At 63.1% G+C, this 15,780-nt stretch overlaps 3 protein-coding genes across 6 annotated transcripts in view; 1 reads left to right on the top strand and 2 right to left on the bottom strand.

Annotated features, from left to right (window-relative positions):
- Positions 1 to 92: 92 nt before the first annotated feature.
- Positions 93 to 3,807, bottom strand: SLC39A1 (solute carrier family 39 member 1). The gene is made up of 4 exons (XM_084223084.1): positions 3,449 to 3,807; positions 2,786 to 3,028; positions 2,351 to 2,481; positions 93 to 1,532 (listed from the first exon to the last, which is right to left on the bottom strand). The coding sequence occupies exons 2-4, from the start codon at positions 2,955 to 2,957 to the stop codon at positions 873 to 875; spliced, it is 963 nt and encodes a 320-aa protein (XP_084079210.1). The 5' UTR covers positions 2,958 to 3,028; positions 3,449 to 3,807; the 3' UTR covers positions 93 to 872.
- A 291-nt stretch (positions 3,808 to 4,098) lies between these two features.
- On the top strand, positions 4,099 to 6,327 carry CREB3L4 (cAMP responsive element binding protein 3 like 4). Of its 3 annotated transcripts, none has more exons than XM_084223078.1 (7): positions 4,099 to 4,231; positions 4,334 to 4,690; positions 4,773 to 4,879; positions 5,015 to 5,083; positions 5,543 to 5,618; positions 5,694 to 5,784; positions 6,012 to 6,327. In XM_084223078.1, exons 1-7 carry the CDS (start codon positions 4,127 to 4,129, stop codon positions 6,245 to 6,247), a joined length of 1,041 nt encoding a protein of 346 aa, XP_084079204.1. In that variant the 5' UTR covers positions 4,099 to 4,126; the 3' UTR covers positions 6,248 to 6,327. The 3 variants fall into 3 exon arrangements, with proteins under 3 accessions (XP_084079204.1, XP_084079203.1, XP_084079202.1); XM_084223077.1 differs by having other exon boundaries at positions 4,126 to 4,534; positions 4,613 to 4,690; XM_084223076.1 differs by having other exon boundaries at positions 4,126 to 4,690.
- Positions 6,328 to 6,532: 205 nt separating this feature from the next.
- The window catches only part of JTB (jumping translocation breakpoint), a 53,408-nt gene continuing 44,160 nt past the window's right edge, over positions 6,533 to 15,780 (bottom strand). The window contains exons 5-6 of one of the 2 annotated variants that reach the window (XM_084223086.1): positions 7,803 to 7,957; positions 6,693 to 6,827 (exon numbers count right to left, since the gene is read on the bottom strand). In XM_084223086.1, the coding sequence (XP_084079212.1) occupies positions 7,849 to 7,957 (109 nt within the window). In that variant the 3' untranslated portion in view covers positions 6,693 to 6,827; positions 7,803 to 7,848. Of the gene's footprint in view, positions 6,828 to 7,802; positions 7,958 to 15,780 lie in introns of both variants that reach the window. The other variant, XM_084223085.1, reaches the window with a different exon arrangement.

Here is a 15,780-nt window from a genome sequence, read left to right as displayed (position 1 = left end):
TATCCTTCAAAGTTTTGAGTCCTTTAAAGGGATCCCTCCAGCTGGGGGGGCTCTTCGCGCGGCACGCCGGGATCTGTAGTTCAGCAGGCCGTGCCAACAATGGGGTGTGCATTGTGTCTGGACTACAACTCCCAGCGGTCTGTGCGGGCGCTGCGCAGGGAGCGCTGGGAAATGGAGGCACCGGGTTAGGAGGTGCTGGGGGGTGAAGGAGGTTGGGACTACAAATCCCGGAGAGCAGCGCGGGGCGGGGAAGGGGCGCGGCCTCCGGGAGGGGAGTGGGGCGGACGAGGATGGAGGGGCTCGGAAATGGGGGCGGCTCTGGGGGGCACAGCGGGGTCACCCCCTCCCCAAGCCTGGGAACGGAGCAGACACCCCCAGACCCAAAATTAGGGGGCACCAGACTCCCCCAGCCCATTTCCCTGAGGGGTGAGCGGGGTCACTGCGACACACCCCCCAAATTCCGTCCCACCCTCCCGGGGCACAGGCAGCAATTTGGGGTTCAGTCCTTTATTTGCTTCATCCAACACCCCCAAATCCGGGGGAGTCCGTAAGGGCACTTGTGGTCATGGGGTGGGGGGGACACTCACCCCCTCCTGGGGTCCTGAGGGGGGGGTCACAGCACCGATCCCTTGTGCAGATGGGGAAACTGAGGCACAGCGCTGAGAGAGGCACTTTGGCACTTTGGAAAAGGGGGTGCAGGGTGGGGGAACACGGATCCCGGGAGCGAGAACGGGCGAATCCCAGGCCGGGCTTGAGGAAGAGAACAGTTTAGAGAGGGAAACTGAGGCACGGAGCTGGGAGAGGCACTTTGGCACTTTGGAGAGGAGGATGCGGCGGGGGGGGTACAGGAATCCCACCGATCCCGGGAGATCTCATCCCTTGACGAAGAGGATGGCGCTGACCAAGGCGAAGCCGGCCAGGATCAGGATGACCTTGGGGATGCGATTCCGCGGCACCCCCAACTCCTGGGGCAGAATCTCCAGGAAAGTGACGAAGAGGAAGGTCCCGGCCGCCAACCCCTCCAGCACCGCCCGGCACAGCCTCTGCCGCGGCCCCGCGCCCGCCGCCAGCGCCGTGCCCACCCCGACGCCCAGCGGGGACATCAGGGCCAGCAGCACCAGGCACGAAGCCACGGCGGGCGGGCGCAGGCGGCTCCGCAGCAGCTCCAGCGAGAGGCCGAAGGCCACGGCGCCCTTGTGCAGCAGCAGCGCCAGCAGCACCCGCAGCGCCGCCGCCTCGCCCTGGCGCAGCCCCAGCGCCAGCCCCTCCAGCACGGCGTGCAGCGCCAGCGCCAGCGCCAGCGCCCCGGCACGCAGCGCCCCGGGAGCGCCGGGCGCCGCCGAGCCCACCGGGACGACGCCGGGGACGCCGCCGGGAGATGCTGCCTGGATGGAGGAACCGTTGGGCAGCAGCAGCGCCCGCGATTCCTCGGGAGGCTCGGCCAGCTCGCGCTGCGCCAGCGTCACCTGCTCCAGCACCAGCACCAGGAAGAAGCCCATGGCCAGGATGAACTCGGGCAGGGGGAACTGCAGCTGTGGGGAGGAGACGGACAGACAGTGCCAAGGGGAAGCTGTGGGCAGAGGGGGATCTGTCCCTGCATCACGTGCGCCCGGGGATGGTGTCACCATTCCTGCTGGCACACGGCTGGCCCGGCTGGTCCTGTCCCTGCTGTGCCTTCTGTGTTGTCCCAGCTGCCCTGTGCTGCCCCATCCTCAGTGTCCTCCGTGCCCCATTGTCACTGTATCCCCTCTGTCCTTGTCCCACTCTCACTGTCCCCCCTGCAATGTTGTGTTCTGTCCCTATCCCGTTCTCACTGTCCCCCCTGCACTGTCCCCTCTCTGTTCTTGTCCCCTTATCCCTCCTGCAATGTCCATGATCTGTCCTTGTCTCTTTCTCACTGTCCCCCCTGCACTGTCCGTGTTCTGTCCTTGTCCCATTCTCACTGTATCCCCTCTGTCCCTGTCCATTCTCACTGTCCCCCCTGCACTGTCCCCTCTCTGTCCTTGTCCCTTTCTCAACGTCTGCCCTGCACTGTCCTCGTCCCGTTCTCACTGTCCATCCCTACTGTCCCCCCTCTGTCCTTGTCCCATTCTCACTGTCCCCCCTGCACTGTCCCCTCTCTGTCCTTGTCCCTTTCTCACTATCCCCCCTCTGTCCTTGTCCCACCCTCACTGTCCCCCCTCCCTTTCCCCATCCCAGCCACCCCCTCCCCACCAGCCCCTTTCCCGACCGGGGACAGGGACACCCTTGGGGACGGGGACACCCCTGGGGACGGGGACACCCTTGGGGACGGGGACACCCCTGGGGACGGGGACACCCTTGGGGACAGGGACACCCCTGGGGGTCTCACCGTGATGCGCAGCCCCTCCAGCGCCGCGGCGATGCTGCCCAGGTAGTCAGGCAGGAGGTCCAGCAGGAAGGTGCCCATGAAAACCCCGCCCGAGAAGCAGCTCACCAGGCTGAGCACGGGGCTGCGGGGGTCTGCGGGGGAAATTGGGGGGCTGAGACCCCAACGAGACCCTCCCCCCACCAGCCCTGCACCCTGACAGGCTCCTTGGGGACAGCCCCAGCCTGTTCCAGACCCTCGGACACCCCCAGACTCCCCCGGGAATGCTGAGACCCCCCCAAACTCCATGAACCCCCAGACACCCACGACCCCCCCTCCACCTCAGACTCCCCCGACTCCACAATCCCCACACCCCCAAAACCCCTCAGACCCCCTCAAACCCCTGAACCCTCCACTTCCCGAACCCCCGAGACCCCCCAGACCCCCCATTCCCGGTACCGGGGGGTTGTCGGAAGCACCAGAGGGGTGCGAGGCCGCAGGCGAGGGGCAGCAGCAGCAGCAGCACCAGCGACCCCAACTTCACCCCCAGCCCGGGCGGCGGCTGCGAGGCCGCCCCGGGGCTCCAGGCCAGCGAGGCCCCGATCCCGGTGTCCCCGATCCCGGTGTCCATCGCGCTCCCGGAGCTCAGCGCCCGCCGCCGGGGAAACTCCGATCCGCGCTGCGCATCCCCGGGAAGCTGGGCTGGAACGGGACGGGCCGGTCAGAGCCGCCCGCCGGCCCCGGTGACTCACCCGGCGCCGAACCCCCCCCGCCCGGGGGCCCCGGGACACGGACAGGGCGGCGGGGAGGGACCGGAATGGGAACAAGGACCGGGACCGGAATCGGGGACCGGGATGGGGAACTGGTGACCACAGACCGCGTTAGAGGTCAAGGACCGCGACCGGGGAGCACGACCGCGATCGGGATCAAGGACCGGGACCGGGACCACGATCAAGAACGGGGATTGCGACCCGAGACCGAGCGGTGATCGGGAAATAAGGACCGGGACCGGGAGCCAGGGATCGGTTTTTCGGGGACTGGGATCGGAATGGGGGCCGAGGACAGGAAGGGGGCCCGGGGCCGAGGACGGGACCCCCGCTCCCGCCGCCGCCCCGCACTCACCGCCCGCCGCATCCCAACGGCGTCCCGCGAACTCCGGAGCGGCACCGCCGCCAGCCCAGCCAATAGCGGCGCGGAATCCCCGCTGGCGTCACTGATTGACGTGCGGCGCAGCCAATGGGGAGCGAGCGGAGCCCGCGTGACCCCGCGGCCCCGGGAGCGCGCACGTGTCGGCTCGGCCGGGCGGGGCCGGGGAATCCTTCGGTTACCGGGAGGATCTCACCCTTCCTGCACTCCCGGACCCCTTTACTGGGGGTATCCCCCCGTTCCTCCACCCGAACTTCGTTACCGGGGGGCGCGGGGGGCACCGGCTCCGGTACAGAGCCACCGACGGCCGCAGCGGAGCCGCCCCAGGCCCGGCCCTGTTCCCGGTTCCCCCGTGAGACCCTCCGGGACGCGGTACCGGGGCAGCCACCTCGTCCCCCGCTGCCCCCGGTGCCCCGGTAGGGCGGCCGGAGCCCCGAGCCCGGCGGGGGGAGGGATGATCCCGGCCGTTCCCGGCAAGGGGCGGGACTTGGCAGCGTTCCCCGGGATCCCGGAGATCCTGGTGCCCAGCGCCGGCACCGGGCGGGGGCGGCGGCACCACCGGGGACCGGGGGACCCCGAGGAGGACGCGCAGAGGGTTCATCCCCGGGGGTCGGGGCGCAAAGGATCCCGCGGGGGGGTCCCCAGGGAACCCCAATGGAGGCACCGGAGCTCCCGGAGCCGGACGGGCTCTTCCCGGATCCCGCCTCGCTCCCGGTGCCGGTACTGGGCTTCCAGACCTTGACGCTCCCGGAGGATGATGTGAGTGGTGGCGGGAGGGTCGCGGGTGGGCAGGACCCCCACGGGGACACCGGGATGTCGCGGGGGTCCCATCACGCGTTCCCCGGCCCGGTATCCCCGCAGAGCAGCGGAGCCGAGGAGCTGCTGGGGCTGACGGTGAACCCCGACATCGCCTGCGGCCTCGGCACCAGCCCGGAGCCCCCCCGGCCCGACGAGGGATCCCTCCCGGTACTGCTGGAGGTGGTCTGCGACCTCAGCACGCCCCTGGAACCCTCGCTGTTCCCCGCGATACAGCTGGCCCCTCACCCCGACCCCCCGCCCACGGTGAGTCCCTGCATCCCCAGTTCGTCCCCAGACCCCCCCAGTTCGCCCCAGTCCCCCCAGTCCATCCCTGTCCCGCAGCTCCGGCTGACGGAGGAGGAGAAGCGGCTGCTGGCGCAGGAGGGGGTGACCCTGCCCGGGGCTCTGCCCCTCACCCAGGTGAGTGCGAGGGGGACACGGGGGGACACGGGGGTCGAGGGGGTCGGGGGGGTGGGACAGGAGTGACCCCTCCGTGCCCCAGGCCGAGGAGCGGCTCCTAAAAAAGGTGCGGAGGAAGATCCGGAACAAGCAGTCGGCGCAGGACAGCCGGCGGAGGAAGAAGGAATACCTGGACGAGCTGGAGAGCAGGTGGGGCCGGCACTCCCGTTATCCCGGCGTTCCGGTTATCCCGACACGCCCCGGTTATCCCGACACCCCCCGGTTATCCCGACACCCCCCGGTGTGTCCCCGTCCCCGTCATTGTCCCCGTTTCTGTCCGGGCAGGGCGGCCGCGTGCTCAGCACTGAACCAGGAGCTGCGGAAAAAGGTCCAGGAGCTGGAGACGAGCAACGGGTGAGCACCGGGGGGAGGCACCGGGAGGGGCGCGGAGGCGGGATGGGGGCACCGGGAGGGGCGTGGAGCCGGGATGGGGGCACCGGGAGGGGCGCGGAGCCGGGATGGGAGCACCGGGAAGGGGCACGGATGCGGGATGGGGCACCAGGAGGGGCGCGGAGCCGGGATGGGGCACCAGGAGGGGCGCGGAGCCGGGATGGGGCACCGGGAGGGGCACGGATGCGGGATGGGGGCACCGGGAAGGGGCACGGATGTGGGATGGGGGCACCGGGAGGGGGGCGGAGCCGGGATGGGGCACCGGGAGAGGCACGGAGCCGGGATGGGGGCACCGGGAAGGGGCACGGATGCAGGATGGGGGCACCGGGAGGGGCGCGGAGCCGGGATGGGGGCACCGGGAAGGGGCACGGATGCGGGATGGAGGCACCGGGAGGGTCCCGGAGCTGACCCCCGTTCCCGCAGGTCGCTCCTGCGGCAGCTCCAGGCGCTGATCAAGGAAACGTCCACCAAGCCCGCGCAGACCGGCACCTGTGTCCTGGTACGGCCCCTCCGGGATCCTCCCGGGACCCTCCCGGCCCCGTTCCGGTGCTCACGGCTCCCACCCCTCCCGCAGATCCTGTTCCTGTCGCTGGGGCTGATCCTGCTCCCCAGCTCCAGCCCGTTCCGCCGCGGCGGCAGCCGGGACGGCCTCGGGCCCACCGGAGGTAACGGGAGCACCGGGAGGGGGGCGGGGCTGACCTCGGGCCCACCGGAGGTAACGGGAGCACCGGGATGGGGGCGGGGATAGCCTCGGGCCCACCGGAGGTAACGGGAGCACCGGGAGGGGGGCGGGGATGGCCTCGGGCCCACCGGAGGTAACGGGAGCACCGGGAGGGGGCCGGGCACAGCCCCTCCCGCCCCAGCGGCCCCATGGCTGTCCCCGTTCCCGCAGTGATCTCCAGGAACATCCTGACGCGGCGGGAACCGGGAGAGGCCGCGGAATCCCCGTTCCCCCGGTGGATGTCGTTCCCCCGGTGGATGTCGGGGGCAGAACCGGCACCGGGAGTGGAGGACGGAGCCGGGGAGGGGCCTGGGGATGGAATTCCCATCCCCCAGAGGGATCCAGGCACCAATTCCTCCAGGCTGGACACGGGGACAGGGACACGGGGACATGGGGATGAGATGTGACCTCAGGGTGGGGGAACGTTCCAGAATAAACCTGAACTCTGTTTGCACCCCATGGAATGTCGGGGGGGACCCCAAAGGCCAAATATTCCAGTTTTGGGCCTGGTGGGGGTTCCTGGGGACCCTCAGCACTGCAAGAAACAACCACAGCATCACTCCAGGAACGATGACCAGGATTTATTCCACATCCCCCTCCTGGAGGATGATCCCAGAGCAGATCCCAGTGCTGGGAGGGGCACGGGGATCCCCCCCAAGGGACGAACCCGGGGATTTATTCCACATCCCGCTCCGGGGGATGCCCTGGATGCCCTCCCAAGGCAGATCCCAGCAGGACTCCAGGTCCGGAGAGCAAGGCAGGGGCTGCCTCTCCTCCCAGCGCTGCGGGCGAGCGGGAATTCCCGGCTCCAAGCCCTCGGGAGCCTCGGGCTAAATGGACTCGATCTGTTTACGGACCTTCTCCAGCGCCCGCCGGTCCAGCACGCGCTGCCGCAGCACCACCAGCGCCGCCGCCGCCGCCGCCACGCCCAGAGCGGAGCCCACGAAGCGCCAGAAGCGCTGAGCCTCCAGCGCGGCCGAGCGGCAGCTGCGGGGCACGGCCCGGGGCTGTGAGGAACGCCCCGTGTCCCGGGAAGTCCCGGCCCCGACCCCGTCCCCCGGGAATTCCGCCGAGCACAGCCCGAGGGAACGCCCCGTCGCCTGGGAATTCCCAGCCCCGGTCCCCCGTTAATTCCCAGCCCCGATCCCGGGAATTCCCAGCTCAATCCCACAGGGATTCCCAGCCCCGATCCCCGTTAATTCCCAGCCCCGATCCCTGTTAATTCCCAGCCCCGATCCCCGTTAATTCCCAGCCCCGATCCCCGTTAATCCCAGCCCCGATCCCCCGTTAATTCCCAGCCCCGATCCCGTTAATTCCCAGCCCCGATCACTCCCGGCCCCGATCCCGGGAATTCCCAGCCCCGATCCCCCGGGAATTCCCAGCCCCGATCCCCCGGGAATTCCCAGCTCCGATCCCCCGTTAATTCCCAGCCCCGATCCCGTTAATCCCAGCCCCGATCCCGTTAATCCCAGCCCCGATCCCGTTAATCCCAGCCCCGATTCCCTGTCAATTCCCAGCCCCGATTCCCTGTCAATTCCCAGCCCCGATCCCAGGAATTCCCAGCTCCGATCCCCGGGAATTCCCAGCCCCGATCCCGTTAATCCCAGCCCCGATCCCGGGAATTCCCAGCTCCGATCCCCGGGAATTCCCAGCCCCGATCCCCCATTAATTCCCAGCCCCGATCCCGTTAAATCCCAGCCCCGATCCCCCGTTAATTCCCAGCCCCGATCCCGTTAATCCCAGCCCCGATCTCCGGGAATTCCCAGCCCCGATCTCCCGTTAATTCCCAGTCCCGATCCCGTTAATTCCCAGCCCTGATCCCCCGGGAATTCCCAGCCCCAATCACTCCCGGCCCCGATCCCGGGAATTCCCAGCCCCGATCCCGTTAATTCCCAGCCCCGATCCCTGTTAATTCCCAGCCCCGATCCCCGTTAATTCCCAGCCCCGATCCCCCGACCCCACCTCTTGTACTCATCCCAGTGGGACGAGGCACAGTTGATCTTCTCGATTAAGTCGGTGGGGCCGCACGCCGGGATCGTTTCTGCCAACGGGGGTTAGGGCAGGTGCCAAGGAGAAAGCCCTCGAGGAGGCCAGGTTGTGGCAGTTTTGCGATGCCCCTGGGATGCCCTTTGCAGCTGCAGTGTGCCCGGAGCTCTGGGCCTTTTAGTTTGCAGAACCCTAACCCTAGGCCTAACCCTCCTTGGACCTTGCCCTAACCCTAGGCTGATTGGCTGCCCTGCCAGTGTTCAACTCCGGCAAGTAACCAATAGTGAACCCGCCCAGCCCCTGTTCTAACCCAAAACAGCAAAAATTTAAGCTTCAAACTAGGATTTGGAGGTATAATTCCAGTTTATTGGGATTTCTACTCTCTGCTGTTTACCTCGGTAACTCAATCTAGACCCACTTTGACATCACTAGGAGTTTGAATTTCTGGCTGCTGGTCAGTCACTGCTTCTGCATCCAGCGGAGGCAGGAACAAGAGCTTAGTGTAGGGTGTATTTCTGGCCGCTCCTGCTCAATGCTAGACAAAAACGTGACTTCGGAGTGAGTAAATACAATCACACGGGGACTTTACAACAGCCTGTAAAATCAGTGAAGAAATGCTTTTTATTACCACAGCCTGTGCCTCCCATGCTTGTCTCACATTTCAGTCTTTTCCTATCTTCAGGAGAACAACTTGCAGAAATCATGTAAAACACTTAAATAGTAGGCAGAGATGGGAAAAAATATTGGATATGCTTGCTGATTTTAATTTAGGCTTTCATAGTTCATATCCTAAAATGAAGTGCTGATTCAAGTTTAAGACTTAGGCTATTAAGTTTTAAGCATCAGGGCATCTTCTGAGTCTGAGAGATGCTGATTGCTGCCTGCCCCTATGTCATTCACTATTATGACCTTTCTCTTGCAGAACAACTGCTCTGTGTATTGAAGCCCTGCTTCCTGGAAAGTGGCTGGACATTGCCAGCTGATGGGAAGTAGAGAATAAATGCTTTGTTTTCTTTACTTCCATGTGCATCCTTTGTGTTTGCTTTATTAAATTGCCTGTATCTTTCTCCTTGGCACCTGCCCTAACCCTAGGCTGATTGGCTGCCCGGCCTAGGGTTAGGGTTAGGGTTAGGGTTCTGCAAACTAAAAGGCCCAGAGCTCCGGGCACACTGCAGCTGCAAAGGGCATCCCAGGGGCATCGCAAAACTGCCACAACCTGGCCTCCTCGAGGGCTTTCTCCTTGGCACCTGCCCTAACCCTAGGCTGATTGGCTGCCCGGCCTAGGGTTAGGGTTAGGGTTACACCTAGGGTTAGGGTTCTGCAAACTAAAAGGCCCAGAGCTACGGGCACACTGCAGCTGCAAAGGGCATCCCAGGGGCATCGCAAAACTGCCACAACCTGGCCTCCTCGAGGGCTTTCTCCTTGGCACCTGCCCTAACCCTAGGCTGATTGGCTGCCCGGCCTAGGGTTAGGGTTAGGGTTAGGGTTAGGGTTAGGGTTAAGCCTAGGGTTAGGGTACTGCAAACTAAAAGGCCCAGAGCTACGGGCACACTGCAGCTGCAAAGGGCATCCCAGGGGCATCGCAAAACTGCCACAACCTGGCCTCCTCGAGGGCTTTCTCCTTGGCACCTGCCCTAACCCTAGGCTGATTGGCTGCCCGGCCTAGGGTTAGGGTTAGGGTTAGGGTTAGGGTTAGGGTTACGCCTAGGGTTAGGGTTCTGCAAACTAAAAGGCCCAGAGCTACGGGCACACTGCAGCTGCAAAGGGCATCCCAGGGGCATCGCAAAACTGCCACAACCTGGCCTCCTCGAGGGCTTTCTCCTTGGCACCTGCCCTAACCCTAGGCTGATTGGCTGCCCAGCCTAGGGTTAGGGTTAGGGTTAGGGTTACGCCTAGGGTTAGGGTTCTGCAAACTAAAAGGCCCAGAGCTACGGGCACACTGCAGCTGCAAAGGGCATCCCAGGGGCATCGCAAAACTGCCACAACCTGGCCTCCTCGAGGGCTTTCTCCTTGGCACCTGCCCTAACCCTAGGCTGATTGGCTGCCCGGCCTAGGGTTAGGGTTAGGGTTACACCTAGGGTTAGGGTTCTGCAAACTAAAAGGCCCAGAGCTACGGGCACACTGCAGCTGCAAAGGGCATCCCAGGGGCATCGCAAAACTGCCACAACCTGGCCTCCTCGAGGGCTTTCTCCTTGGCACCTGCCCTAACCCTAGGCTGATTGGCTGCCCGGCCTAGGGTTAGGGTTAGGGTTACACCTAGGGTTAGGGTTCTGCAAACTAAAAGGCCCAGAGCTACGGGCACACTGCAGCTGCAAAGGGCATCCCAGGGGCATCGCAAAACTGCCACAACCTGGCCTCCTCGAGGGCTTTCTCCTTGGCACCTGCCCTAACCCTAGGCTGATTGGCTGCCCGGCCTAGGGTTAGGGTTAGGGTTAGGGTTACGCCTAGGGTTAGGGTTCTGCAAACTAAAAGGCCCAGAGCTACGGGCACACTGCAGCTGCAAAGGGCATCCCAGGGGCATCGCAAAACTGCCACAACCTGGCCTCCTCGAGGGCTTTCTCCTTGGCACCTGCCCTAACCCTAGGCTGATTGGCTGCCCGGCCTAGGGTTAGGGTTAGGGTTACACCTAGGGTTAGGGTTCTGCAAACTAAAAGGCCCAGAGCTACGGGCACACTGCAGCTGCAAAGGGCATCCCAGGGGCATCGCAAAACTGCCACAACCTGGCCTCCTCGAGGGCTTTCTCCTTGGCACCTGCCCTAACCCTAGGCTGATTGGCTGCCTGGCCTAGGGTTAGGGTTAGGGTTAGGGTTACGCCTAGGGTTAGGGTTCTGCAAACTAAAAGGCCCAGAGCTACGGGCACACTGCAGCTGCAAAGGGCATCCCAGGGGCATCGCAAAACTGCCACAACCTGGCCTCCTCGAGGGCTTTCTCCTTGGCACCTGCCCTAACCCTAGCCTGATTGGCTGCCCGGCCTAGGGTTAGGGTTAGGGTTACGCCTAGGGTTAGGGTTCTGCAAACTAAAAGGCCCAGAGCTACGGGCACACTGCAGCTGCAAAGGGCATCCCAGGGGCATCGCAAAACTGCCACAACCTGGCCTCCTCGTGGGCTTTCTCCTTGGCACCTGCCCTAACCCTAGGCTGATTGGCTGCCCGGCCTAGGGTTAGGGTTAGGGTTAGGGTTACGCCTAGGGTTAGGGTTCTGCAAACTAAAAGGCCCAGAGCTACGGGCACACTGCAGCTGCAAAGGGCATCCCAGGGGCATCGCAAAACTGCCACAACCTGGCCTCCTCGAGGGCTTTCTCCTTGGCACCTGCCCTAACCCTAGGCTGATTGGCTGCCCGGCCTAGGGTTAGGGTTAGGGTTACACCTAGGGTAAGGGTTCTGCAAACTAAAAGGCCCAGAGCTACGGGCACACTGCAGCTGCAAAGGGCATCCCAGGGGCATCGCAAAACTGCCACAACCTGGCCTCCTTGAGGGCTTTCTCCTTGGCACCTGCCCTAACCCTAGGCTGATTGGCTGCCCGGCCTAGGGTTAGGGTTAGGGTTACACCTAGGGTTAGGGTTCTGCAAACTAAAAGGCCCAGAGCTACGGGCACACTGCAGCTGCAAAGGGCATCCCAGGGGCATCGCAAAACTGCCACAACCTGGCCTCCTCGAGGGCTTTCTCCTTGGCACCTGCCCTAACCCTAGGCTGATTGGCTGCCCGGCCTAGGGTTAGGGTTAGGGTTACGCCTAGGGTTAGGGTTCTGCAAACTAAAAGGCCCAGAGCTACGGGCACACTGCAGCTGCAAAGGGCATCCCAGGGGCATCGCAAAACTGCCACAACCTGGCCTCCTCGAGGGCTTTCTCCTTGGCACCTGCCCTAACCCTAGGCTGATTGGCTGCCCGGCCTAGGGTTAGGGTTAGGGTTAGGGTTACGCCTAGGGTTAGGGTTCTGCAAACTAAAAGGCCCAGAGCTACGGGCACACTGCAGCTGCAAAGGGCATCCCAGGGGCATCGCAAAACTGCCACAACCTGGCCTCCTCGAGGGCTTTCTCCTTGGCACCTGCCCTAACCCTAGGCTGATTGGCTGCCCGGCCTAGGGTTAGGGTTAGGGTTACGCCTAGGGTTAGGGTTCTGCAAACTAAAAGGCCCAGAGCTACGGGCACACTGCAGCTGCAAAGGGCATCCCAGGGGCATCGCAAAACTGCCACAACCTAGCCTCCTCGAGGGCTTTCTCCTTGGCACCTGCCCTAACCCTAGGCTGATTGGCTGCCCGGCCTAGGGTTAGGGTTAGGGTTACACCTAGGGTTAGGGTTCTGCAAACTAAAAGGCCCAGAGCTACGGGCACACTGCAGCTGCAAAGGGCATCCCAGGGGCATCGCAAAACTGCCACAACCTGGCCTCCTCGAGGGCTTTCTCCTTGGCACCTGCCCTAACCCTAGGCTGATTGGCTGCCCGGCCTAGGGTTAGGGTTAGGGTTACTCCTAGGGTTAGGGTTCTGCAAACTAAAAGGCCCAGAGCTACGGGCACACTGCAGCTGCAAAGGGCATCCCAGGGGCATCGCAAAACTGCCACAACCTGGCCTCCTCGAGGGCTTTCTCCTTGGCACCTGCCCTAACCCTAGGCTGATTGGCTGCCCGGCCTAGGGTTAGGGTTAGGGTTAGGGTTACGCCTAGGGTTAGGGTTCTGCAAACTAAAAGGCCCAGAGCTACGGGCACACTGCAGCTGAAAAGGGCATCCCAGGGGCATCGCAAAACTGCCACAACCTGGCCTCCTCGAGGGCTTTCTCCTTGGCACCTGCCCTAACCCTAGGCTGATTGGCTGCCCGGCCTAGGGTTAGGGTTAGGGTTAGGGTTACGCCTAGGGTTAGGGTTCTGCAAACTAAAAGGCCCAGAGCTACGGGCACACTGCAGCTGCAAAGGGCATCCCAGGGGCATCGCAAAACTGCCACAACCTGGCCTCCTCGAGGGCTTTCTCCTTGGCACCTGCCCTAACCCTAGGCTGATTGGCTGCCCGGCCTAGGGTTAGGGTTAGGGTTACACCTAGGGTTAGGGTTCTGCAAACTAAAAGGCCCAGAGCTACGGGCACACTGCAGCTGCAAAGGGCATCCCAGGGGCATCGCAAAACTGCCACAAGCTGGCCTCCTCGAGGGCTTTCTCCTTGGCACCTGCCCTAACCCTAGGCTGATTGGCTGCCCGGCCTAGGGTTAGGGTTAGGGTTACACCTAGGGTTAGGGTTCTGCAAACTAAAAGGCCCAGAGCTACGGGCACACTGCAGCTGCAAAGGGCATCCCAGGGGCATCGCAAAACTGCCACAACCTGGCCTCCTCGAGGGCTTTCTCCTTGGCACCTGCCCTAACCCTAGGCTGATTGGCTGCCCGGCCTAGGGTTAGGGTTAGGGTTACACCTAGGGTTAGGGTTCTGCAAACTAAAAGGCCCAGAGCTACGGGCACACTGCAGCTGCAAAGGGCATCCCAGGGGCATCGCAAAACTGCCACAACCTGGCCTCCTCGAGGGCTTTCTCCTTGGCACCTGCCCTAACCCTAGGCTGATTGGCTGCCTGGCCTAGGGTTAGGGTTAGGGTTAGGGTTACGCCTAGGGTTAGGGTTCTGCAAACTAAAAGGCCCAGAGCTACGGGCACCCTGCAGCTGAAAAGGGCATCCCAGGGGCATCGCAAAACTGCCACAACCTGGCCTCCTCGAGGGCTTTCTCCTTGGCACCTGCCCTAACCCTAGGCTGATTGGCTGCCCGGCCTAGGGTTAGGGTTAGGGTTAGGGTTAGGGTTACGCCTAGGGTTAGGGTTCTGCAAACTAAAAGGCCCAGAGCTACGGGCACACTGCAGCTGCAAAGGGCATCCCAGGGGCATCGCAAAACTGCCACAACCTGGCCTCCTCGAGGGCTTTCTCCTTGGCACCTGCCCTAACCCTAGGCTGATTGGCTGCCCGGCCTAGGGTTAGGGTTAGGGTTACACCTAGGGTTAGGGTTCTGCAAACTAAAAGGCCCAGAGCTACGGGCACACTGCAGCTGCAAAGGGCATCCCAGGGGCATCGCAAAACTGCCACAACCTGGCCTCCTCGAGGGCTTTCTCCTTGGCACCTGCCCTAACCCTAGGCTGATTGGCTGCCCGGCCTAGGGTTAGGGTTAGGGTTACACCTAGGGTTAGGGTTCTGCAAACTAAAAGGCCCAGAGCTACGGGCACACTGCAGCTGCAAAGGGCATCCCAGGGGCATCGCAAAACTGCCACAACCTGGCCTCCTCGAGGGCTTTCTCCTTGGCACCTGCCCTAACCCTAGCCTGATTGGCTGCCCGGCCTAGGGTTAGGGTTAGGGTTACGCCTAGGGTTAGGGTTCTGCAAACTAAAAGGCCCAGAGCTACGGGCACACTGCAGCTGCAAAGGGCATCCCAGGGGCATCGCAAAACTGCCACAACCTGGCCTCCTCGTGGGCTTTCTCCTTGGCACCTGCCCTAACCCTAGGCTGATTGGCTGCCCGGCCTAGGGTTAGGGTTAGGGTTAGGGTTACGCCTAGGGTTAGGGTTCTGCAAACTAAAAGGCCCAGAGCTACGGGCACACTGCAGCTGCAAAGGGCATCCCAGGGGCATCGCAAAACTGCCACAACCTGGCCTCCTCGAGGGCTTTCTCCTTGGCACCTGCCCTAACCCTAGGCTGATTGGCTGCCCGGCCTAGGGTTAGGGTTAGGGTTACACCTAGGGTAAGGGTTCTGCAAACTAAAAGGCCCAGAGCTACGGGCACACTGCAGCTGCAAAGGGCATCCCAGGGGCATCGCAAAACTGCCACAACCTGGCCTCCTTGAGGGCTTTCTCCTTGGCACCTGCCCTAACCCTAGGCTGATTGGCTGCCCGGCCTAGGGTTAGGGTTAGGGTTACACCTAGGGTTAGGGTTCTGCAAACTAAAAGGCCCAGAGCTACGGGCACACTGCAGCTGCAAAGGGCATCCCAGGGGCATCGCAAAACTGCCACAACCTGGCCTCCTCGAGGGCTTTCTCCTTGGCACCTGCCCTAACCCTAGGCTGATTGGCTGCCCGGCCTAGGGTTAGGGTTAGGGTTAGGGTTACGCCTAGGGTTAGGGTTCTGCAAACTAAAAGGCCCAGAGCTACGGGCACACTGCAGCTGCAAAGGGCATCCCAGGGGCATCGCAAAACTGCCACAAGTTAGCCTCCTCGAGGGCTTTCTCCTTGGCACCTGCCCTAACCCTAGGCTGATTGGCTGCCCGGCCTAGGGTTAGGGTTAGGGTTACACCTAGGGTTAGGGTTCTGCAAACTAAAAGGCCCAGAGCTACGGGCACACTGCAGCTGCAAAGGGCATCCCAGGGGCATTGCAAAACTGCCACAACCTGGCCTCCTCGAGGGCTTTCTCCTTGGCACCTGCCCTAACCCTAGGCTGATTGGCTGCCCGGCCTAGGGTTAGGGTTAGGGTTAGGGTTACGCCTAGGGTTAGGGTTCTGCAAACTAAAAGGCCCAGAGCTACGGGCACACTGCAGCTGCAAAGGGCATCCCAGGGGCATCGCAAAACTGCCACAACCTGGCCTCCTCGAGGGCTTTCTCCTTGGCACCTGCCCTAACCCTAGGCTGATTGGCTGCCCGGCCTAGGGTTAGGGTTAGGGTTACGCCTAGGGTTAGGGTTCTGCAAACTAAAAGGCCCAGAGCTACGGGCACACTGCAGCTGCAAAGGGCATCCCAGGGGCATCGCAAAACTGCCACAACCTAGCCTCCTCGAGGGCTTTCTCCTTGGCACCTGCCCTAACCCTAGGCTGATTGGCTGCCCGGCCTAGGGTTAGGGTTAGGGTTACACCTAGGGTTAGGGTTCTGCAAACTAAAAGGCCCAGAGCTACGGGCACACTGCAGCTGCAAAGGGCATCCCAGGGGCATCGCAAAACTGCCACAACCTGGCCTCCTCGAGGGCTTTCTCCTTGGCACCTGCCCTAACCCTAGGCTGATTGGCTGCCCGGCCTAGGGTT

This window comes from Fringilla coelebs (genome assembly GCF_963513975.1).
Source record: "Fringilla coelebs genome assembly, chromosome: 29".
NCBI lineage: Eukaryota > Metazoa > Chordata > Aves > Passeriformes > Fringillidae > Fringilla > Fringilla coelebs.
The sequence above is the reverse complement of the archived record's forward strand: the minus strand, read 5'-3'. Positions and strand labels throughout refer to the sequence as shown.

Bases quoted from the DNA above. Each gene is read 5' to 3' on its own strand.
- CREB3L4 (XM_084223076.1), top strand. From the start codon at position 4,127: ATGGAGGCACCGGAGCTCCCGGAGCCGGACGGGCTCTTCCCGGATCCC. The intron at 4,880-5,014 runs GTGGGGCCGGCA...CTGTCCGGGCAG, and splicing joins CTGGACGAGCTGGAGAGCAG to GGCGGCCGCGTGCTCAGCAC. The intron at 5,084-5,542 runs GTGAGCACCGGG...CCGTTCCCGCAG, and splicing joins GAGCTGGAGACGAGCAACGG to GTCGCTCCTGCGGCAGCTCC.
- SLC39A1 (XM_084223084.1), bottom strand. From the start codon at position 2,957: ATGGACACCGGGATCGGGGACACCGGGATCGGGGCCTCGCTGGCCTGG. The intron at 2,482-2,785 runs GTACCGGGAATG...TTTCCCCCGCAG, and splicing joins GTGCTTCCGACAACCCCCCG to ACCCCCGCAGCCCCGTGCTC. The intron at 1,533-2,350 runs GTGAGACCCCCA...TCCTCCCCACAG, and splicing joins TGGAGGGGCTGCGCATCACG to CTGCAGTTCCCCCTGCCCGA.